This window comes from Zerene cesonia, chromosome 11, assembly GCF_012273895.1.
Source record: "Zerene cesonia ecotype Mississippi chromosome 11, Zerene_cesonia_1.1, whole genome shotgun sequence".
NCBI classification, from domain to species: Eukaryota; Metazoa; Arthropoda; class Insecta; order Lepidoptera; family Pieridae; genus Zerene; species Zerene cesonia.
In genome coordinates this window covers 4,867,841-4,876,221 of record NC_052112.1, presented here as the reverse complement: position 1 = coordinate 4,876,221, position 8,381 = coordinate 4,867,841, and the positions used below count along the sequence as shown (strand labels likewise).

Here is an 8,381-nt window from a genome sequence, read left to right as displayed (position 1 = left end):
AGCAACTAATTAGCTACAAATTCATATATAGTTTTTATGCAATTTTGCTGGTTTCACCTTGCTAGCATGATAGAGCTTAATTAAGTTCATTGGCGACGTCACAAACATTAAGTACCTATATGCAATACATTTGTATGTAAGCATAACAAATGACTTTGATTATAATTGTCAGAATTCATAACTATTATATAAAATATATAAATACATGCTCAACTTAAAAAACATTATATGCAAACTATAATACTAAATGCAACGAAGACTTCACATTAATATCTAATCGCTAGATACTATTTTTCCTGACGAGTTTAGAGTTATCACCTAACGCTCATAATACGGTAAGTGTGTGGTTTGTTAATGATCCCTTAGTGATATTTTTTATTATCGTTAATTTGTTGATGACTATAATTATTAGTAAATAATCTTATGGTGGTTAAGCTTGATAATAAATGGAATATAAAAGTAGTATTTCGTGAAGCAATGTCAAACAGTTTAGAATCTTTGCGCTTTGCATAGGTTTTTTTTTTTCAATAATCATGATAGGAAATAAATTGTTATTAGCACTGCTACCATTGCTTGCATTCGGTAAGTTTTATAAGGGATTTATTTAATATAAAAACCTGCACTTTTTATTATTATTTACTATTGAGATTTTGTTACAGGAAATGCACAAAATACTGGTTGGACTGATTCAAGTCCCTTTGCGAGGTTCCCTCCTCGATTTATCCCTAGACCTGTATACAACCCACCTACAATTGTACAAACAACGTTGCCTCCGCCAGTAACGCGACCTGCTACGCCTATTTATCCTTCGTCTCGTAGCCCATTGATACCCAACTCTTTTGAACCAGCCCAAAGACTACCAACATTCTTCAGACCAAGAGCATATACACAAAGTCCACCTGCATTATCTAGTTCTTCGGCATCACCAGCTCAAAAACCCACTATCATTGTGCTTCCTGGTGATCATTCGGAATCGAACACACCGAAGCCTAGTTTAACAATTGTATATCCCACGAATTATAATCGACCTGGAGATGTTCCACTTACGCATGAATCGGAAATTATACTACAACCATCTTCAAGCACAGAATCTGAGCCACAGCAGACAGGTTACCAACCTCTAGAATTTCACCCAGCTTTTCCATCACGACCAGCACTAATTTTAGATCAAAATCAATCAGCACCGGAGCCCGCACAACCTTCGCTTCAACCACAGCCAGAATTTGCTACACCTGAAATTCAACCATCACCTTCAGTACCACAGCCAATAAAAATTCAATCATCGCTTCAAGCGCAACCAGAAGTAGTAGCGCCACAAGTGCCACCATCTCCTCAACCACAGCCAGAAGATATAGCACCACAAACTACACCATCATCTCAATCAGAACTAGATGATGTAGAACTTCTTGAACCATCTTCTCAATCAGAGCCAATAGTTGTAGCTTCACAAGCTCCACCATCTCTTCAATTAAAGCCAGAAGCTGTAGCTCCACAAGCTCAACCATTTCCTGAAACAGAAGCTGTAGTATCACTAGTTCAACCATCTTCTCAACTAGAACCAGAAGTTGTTGTACCTCCACTACAACAAGCACAACCTATACATTTATCTAGTCCTACTGATCCACGAACAAAGTTTGTTCCCACATCGCCTTGGTCTAAGCCAAGTTGGCCTCAATTCACTAAACCATCTACGATTCCCAATCATCCATATCCCTGGATGCCAACAACAGCTTTGCCAATCCCATTACCTTCCAGGACAACCACTACACCAGCTAAGCCTATCCTATTGCCCTCCAGAACAAGCACTACACCATTACCACCTGTAACAATAATATCAATTCCTACAACTGCACCTACTCCAAAACTTCCTATTCATTCTGGACAGTTAATCGGATTAAAGGATTATAAATGTGCACAGTCAAATAGCTATTTCTCTGTACCTAATCAGTGCGATACGTTCATAGAATGCAAGGTAATAATTAAAAATCCCCATAAAATTAACCAACATGTTCACAATAATTTATAATGCAATAATTGAATCTTTTTTTCTATAGGCTAATACCGCTATGCAAGTTGAATGTCCTGATGGTCTGCATTTCAACCCTAATGCAGTGTGGCCTGAATATCCATGTGATTATCCTTCACGAGTTAATTGTGGAGCCAACTTTGCTAAACGTATGTTTAACATTACAGTATACGAACTTCATTGATATCTAGAAACGAATTAATAATTTTGTTCATGTTTATTTCTTTTTCAGAGGTACCTCAGCCTACGACTAATTGCCCTAGACAATTTGGTTACTTCCCATCGCCTTCTAGTGATTGCGGAAAGTATACAATGTGTCAAAAAGGCAAAGCCACAGAAATGTCTTGTCCAGCTGGCCTCGCATTTAACCCTGTAAAATCTATATGTGATTGGCCAGCTGATGTACCTTCCTGCAATCCTGACGGTATTTAATATTATTAAAATAATATTAACATAATTCATACTTTGTTCGGCTATACAACAGACACATTCTTATTACAGTATTCCAAGGATTTATATGTCCTGCACCAGACATGGACGGAAACGGCAAACCTTCAGACTTCATTTCCAAATTCAGGTAGCTTTTTACTGAATTTATATTATTACGAAACAACATTTAAGCTAAAGAGTAATAATTTCATATTATCCTATTTCATTTTCCATATTTTTATTCTAGACAAGGCAAAAGCTGCAAACTTTATATCGCGTGTCAACAAGGCAAGCCACGTCTGCTCCGTTGTGATGACGGATTCTCTTACGATGATGCAACCCAGAGTTGCATTGACTCAGATTTGGTCACCGATTGTACATAAATTAATACCTATTTAATTATGTTAACAGTTAACAATCTTGTAATAAAATTTATATGTGAAATAATGAATTTATTTTTTCATCCCCGTGTCTCGTTTATATCGTTTTAATAGATTATGCAATCTTAGAGAATTAATATTTTTATTTTTATTTATATTCATGTAAATTACTACCTCAGTAAAACTGTGAATATGCTCAAAGCATTTTTGCAACATTTTTCATAGTCTCTCCGCTCCTATTGGTCTTAAATACAAAATTCAATTCGCTTGTAGTTCTAGACTCGTTCCTAAAATTAGCTTCTCAACTAACGTCATGCTAGTATAAGTAACGTAGTAACTATTTATTAATCGGATCGATAGTATTAGGATAAACATAACGATAAAATAAAAATTTGCCATTAATTCATTAAGCACACTAGAGCTTTATGATTTAACATAATACTACGTATAGTATTATGCTATCTGTGATAATACTACCACTATCTAATATCTATGTAGTTTTATGAAATATCATAATCTTTTATTGTAAATTATACTTCCACAGACAAACAGTTGGTTCTCTTCGCCGTCAACAAAATTTCCTTCCCATCCCAACCAAAATTCTGCTAGCACAATCCCTCTTTTTTCCCATTCTTGACTACGCCGACTATGTCAATCTTTCCGTAGACCAATTAAACAAGCTCGAACGTCTCCAAAACCTCTGTATTCGTTTCATATTGGTCTACGGAAATACGACCACGTCTCTGAGTTTCGTTCTCAGCTTAAGTGGCTACCCATCCATTTTCTCCAGGATGCTAACGTGTTACAACTTCTATATCAGGTCTTGTTTAACCCCAAAACACCAACATATCTTAAAGATAATTTCGTGTTCAGGGGTGATAACGGAGATTCTGTTCGCTCATCTGAGATGCTCCGACTGAGAATGCCAGCTCATCATACAACCTTCTTCGGTAGTTCCTGCACCGTTCGGGCGATTAAGCTATGGAACGCATTGCCGGAACCAATTAAGCTCAATCTTTAAGTGCTTTTAAATCAATGGTTCATAATTATTATTTTTCCTGCCGTTCTACGATCAAAGTACGTCATTATATTTCACTTTTTATTATATTCATTATTTTTATGTATGTAGCTATTTATATCTCTTTGTGTATGTATATATAATATGATAATAAAATATATATTTTTACTGTATTGAAATTTATATAAGATTTTTTTTTTCATTAATATGTATATATATGTATGCTCTTCCCCACTCCTATCCTCTATTTTAAATTCTCACAGTACAACCGGTTGTCTGGAAGAAATCGCTATTTAGCGATAAGACCGCCACTTGTGATAATGTTCCCTAGGTTGAGTCTCCATTTGTAAGTATTCCAAAACAATAAAGTATAAATAAATAAAAAAATAAATAAATAAAATTGATCAAAACGTAAGTGAGGATCTTAACTTTTACTTATTTTCTAATATACATTAGAACTGCATACTTATTATGCCTAACTTCATCATCAGATTTGTTTATTAGTGAATATGCAGCCTTAGTCGATGACGATAATACGAGCGCGATTTTCATTATTTTTAAAATTTCGAATTCAAAACTGAAGTTGGTATTTATGTATCACTTTTTCGACCATGATTAATTTTTGAGTCGATTTGTTCTTATATTTTTATGATACTTTCATTTAACTTTAAAACATTATGTGTAATGATTTATGAGACAGATAGGGGCGGCGCGACGATCATTTAGCGCAGCCCTGCCTAGTACGCCGTAGTAATGTTAATGGAATGAAGAAATGTTGTGAATATTAAATTATAGCTAAGTTTAAACACAATTATTGTAAACGATTGTGGAAGTAACTAATTTCATTTTAAATCATGAAACAAAAGAATGAATAGTGTCATTTATTAAAATTAATAAAACATTTTGATCGCTGTCTATTGTACTGTTTTGATGTCATAACACAACAAAAATGGATGATTCCTATATTATCGCGAATTTCCATGCATTGTGTCGCTTGTGTTTACGTAAGAGTGGTCTTACTGTTTCAATTTTTTGTAATATTCCGGATGATGAAGAAAATGGATCACTAACCTCAAAAATCGCTGAATGCTTTGAATTACAGGTCGGTATATACTTTTCCTGTGTTACTAAGTATACTTTTATGAAGAAAGTAATAAACATTTTTACATAAAAATTGTTGATTGCAGATGGACCCGAATGATGGCCTCCCTAATAGGATTTGCTATAAGTGCTTATTTAAAGTAAATAAATGCTCCAAATTTAGATCATTATGCATTCAAAGTGAAGCTAGATTACGACAAATCACCAATCGCGTCAATGAACTGGATAATTCTAATTCTTCAGAATTTAATTACAATAATATTGAGCAGAAACCTAAAACAGACAACTACATTGTAGAAGATAGTGTTGTGATGGTAGTTGATCCAAGCCTTGACTATGATTCATCTGAAGATTCTGAAAATGTTGAACAGGCTGAAGTTGAAAATACAGAACAAGATAATATTCCAGATACAGAACCAGTATCAGAATCGTACTTAAAAAATGTATTTATGTGTCAGTATTGTGATCAAGCATTTATATCTCATGAAAAGTGTAAAGAGCATGAACAAAATGTTCATGATCCCAATTTACCATACAAATGTGTGGAATGTAGTATAGTATTTGCAGAACGCAATTTATTCATTGGTCATACTAAAGCTGTACATGGTAATGATAAGCCATACCAATGTCCAGAATGTGATAAATGCTTTGGTCGCCGATCAGATTTAAGAAAACATTCTATAGTTCATACAGGTATAAGACCTTATCAGTGTCATTTTTGTTTAAAAAGCTTTTCTCGTAATACCAATTTAAGTAAACATTTAAGAATACATGCTGGGCACAAGCCACATGTGTGCCCAATGTGTCCTCGCAGTTTTGTTGCTAAAGGTGACCTCCAAAGACATGTTTTAATACACTCTGGAATGAAACCATATGTATGTCGTAAATGCCCATTATCATTTGGTAGAAAAGATAAATTGTTAAAACATGAGTTAAAACATGGACTAACTTCACCTAATAAAGATTTTGAGCATGATCAAGAAACACATGATATGGTTGTTAATGTCAATCCTTTTAGCAGTTTGATGTCCCCACCGACTGACAATATGAACTCAAATGAATATGATCTCCCAAGAGTACCTGATCACATTTCTGGCGAAGGTAGTTTCATAAATCATTTACATAAAGCACCAGCCACCTCCAGTAAGCTTAACTCACCTCCAAAACAAAAATCTCCACTCATAAATAAAAACAAACCAAAAAATATTAAATGTCATCAATGTCCAAAAAGATTTTCCTCACTGGATGCATACAAGACACATGTATCAATTGCACACATGGGATCCAGGGTGTTCCAGTGCAAAGTATGTTTCAAGAAATTTCCTCGGAAAAGGGAACTGGATCGTCATGCCACTATTCACACTGCAGTTAAGTCATTTGACTGTAGTCAGTGTGATAAGAAATTCATGAGAAAAGACAAACTAGATAAACATGAACAAAGTCATGAATGTCTTGTGGTAAATATGCCATGCATTGAGTGTGGTGCAACATTTGTGAAAAAACCTGATTTAGTTGCCCATATTAAGTCCCATTTCACTGACAATTTTGATGATAAAATGACTGAAACAAATATAAAAAAAGAGCAAGAACCAGATTTTCCTATTGATGACAATTATTATGATCTAGAAACCTAAGATATCTTAACAAAATTATCACATGTATTTATTAAAGATAGAATAATATGTACACAATATTTATGTTATGCAACTTGAGTACCTATTATTAACTTTACTATGGATAAATGATTGCTTAGTTTAAAATTTTGTTGATGTCCATTTTTGATGTATGTATTATTAGTACTTAATTTGTTAATACAATGGTTTAAAGTAAAAAATGTAATACATATTTGCAACAATTAATAGTACAATATAATATTTTGACTTGAGGATAGAGAAATAATGTTTGTCCAAAACTGTTGAATTTCAATTGTTTCAGAATCATAGATAATATATAACTGTTTGTAATGGCACCAATTTTAACAATGCTTAAAAATAACTTTATGATGTAAATAGAGAATGTCCTGTTTGCTCTAAAATTTTAATATAATATATCACAACTGCCCATAATTGAATTACACATTGATTGAATAGATAATAAAAAAAACATATTACCTTATTAGCCAGATTTGACATGTTAACATTAAATCTAACAGAAACTATAATCATGTAAATTATAACTGTATAATAAATTATATTTTAAAATAAACTGAACCAAAGTAAAAGTGCGCAATAAATATTTAATGTTATGTAAAGTGACCTGCAAGGAATAAAACACAGAAACTTAATTGTTGCTTTATTAACCGGCTAAAGGATTTGCATGTATAGTTACTGATGTTATTCTCGCTTCAGTTATTGGTTTAAATGTCTTTGGATTAACAGCCATCCTTTCCAGATCATCAAGTGCTTCAAAACCATCAATGATCCTGTAATAATAAAAGAAAGTTATTTTTTCTTTGTTTTATAAAAGAAATGATGAAAATCTTTTCATTATATTGTTTGGATGGATGTGGTTAGAATGGTTGATTTATTGCTGAGAAGTCATGTGCTATCCTTATTCATTTTGTAGTATACATGAAAATTCACATTGTAGTAACTAGTATACATGAAAACTTTAAAATGAAATATATTCATACAAACAAAAACTACTTAACAAAAAAAATGGCAAATATATTTTTATGTATTCAATTTCAATTTAGTATTTAATTATTTATAAAATACTTGAATGTCGTATAACAAAGTTTAAAATAAGAAAGATAATTTCAATTTACCTTCCAAAAATAGTATATTTTAAATCTAAATGCGGTTGTTCTCCATATGTGAAGAAAAACTGGCTTCCATTTGTGTTTGGTCCATTATTAGCCATACTCAATATTCCTCTTGCATTATGCTGCAATATTAATAAAACATAATAAATTAAAATCTTAAACCTTTATTTTCTAAAATCATTATAACTTGTATATAGATTTACAAAAAAACATGCCTTTAATTCTTCTTTGAATTCATCTTCAAATTTTCTGCCCCATATTGATGTCCCACCTTTTCCTGTACCAGTAGGATCTCCAGTTTGCACAATAAAACCCTACAATTAGAATAATAATTATTTATGAATAGCTACAAATTTAAATTATTTTATACTTTGATTTTTTAATTTTTACCTTTATGTTTCTGTGGAAAAGACAACCATTGTAGTAATCACTAGCACATAGTGCGAGGAAATTTTCACATGCTTTTGGGCATTGCTCACAAAATAATTCAATTTTTATGTCGCCTACATCCGTGTGCAAGGTAACCGACATTTTCTTCGATATTTTTAATTGACAAGATGTAATAAAACAAAAATATTTATATTAGTAACTATAGTTCGGCCGTTCATAGAATGCGTTCCTGACACATCGCGAATGAACTGACGACGTAACTTTGTAATGGCG

General features: G+C 32.7%; 3 protein-coding genes across 3 annotated transcripts; 2 read left to right on the top strand and 1 right to left on the bottom strand.

Moving 5' to 3' along the window:
- Positions 1–533: 533 nt before the first annotated feature.
- Positions 534–2,893, top strand: LOC119830541 (mucin-2-like). The gene is made up of 6 exons (XM_038353600.1): positions 534–582; positions 660–1,972; positions 2,055–2,175; positions 2,259–2,450; positions 2,501–2,603; positions 2,703–2,893. The coding sequence occupies exons 1-6, from the start codon at positions 534–536 to the stop codon at positions 2,836–2,838; spliced, it is 1,914 nt and encodes a 637-aa protein (XP_038209528.1). The 3' UTR covers positions 2,839–2,893.
- A 1,538-nt stretch (positions 2,894–4,431) lies between these two features.
- LOC119830397 (zinc finger protein 271-like) lies at positions 4,432–6,711 on the top strand. Its single transcript, XM_038353401.1, has 2 exons — positions 4,432–4,955; positions 5,041–6,711. Exons 1-2 carry the CDS (start codon positions 4,803–4,805, stop codon positions 6,586–6,588), a joined length of 1,701 nt encoding a protein of 566 aa, XP_038209329.1. The 5' UTR covers positions 4,432–4,802; the 3' UTR covers positions 6,589–6,711.
- Positions 6,712–7,233: 522 nt separating this feature from the next.
- Positions 7,234–8,312, bottom strand: LOC119830094 (peptidyl-prolyl cis-trans isomerase-like 3). Its single transcript, XM_038352950.1, has 4 exons — positions 8,109–8,312; positions 7,934–8,032; positions 7,722–7,840; positions 7,234–7,376 (listed from the first exon to the last, which is right to left on the bottom strand). Exons 1-4 carry the CDS (start codon positions 8,247–8,249, stop codon positions 7,250–7,252), a joined length of 486 nt encoding a protein of 161 aa, XP_038208878.1. The 5' UTR covers positions 8,250–8,312; the 3' UTR covers positions 7,234–7,249.
- Between the last annotated feature and the right edge of the window lie 69 nt (positions 8,313–8,381).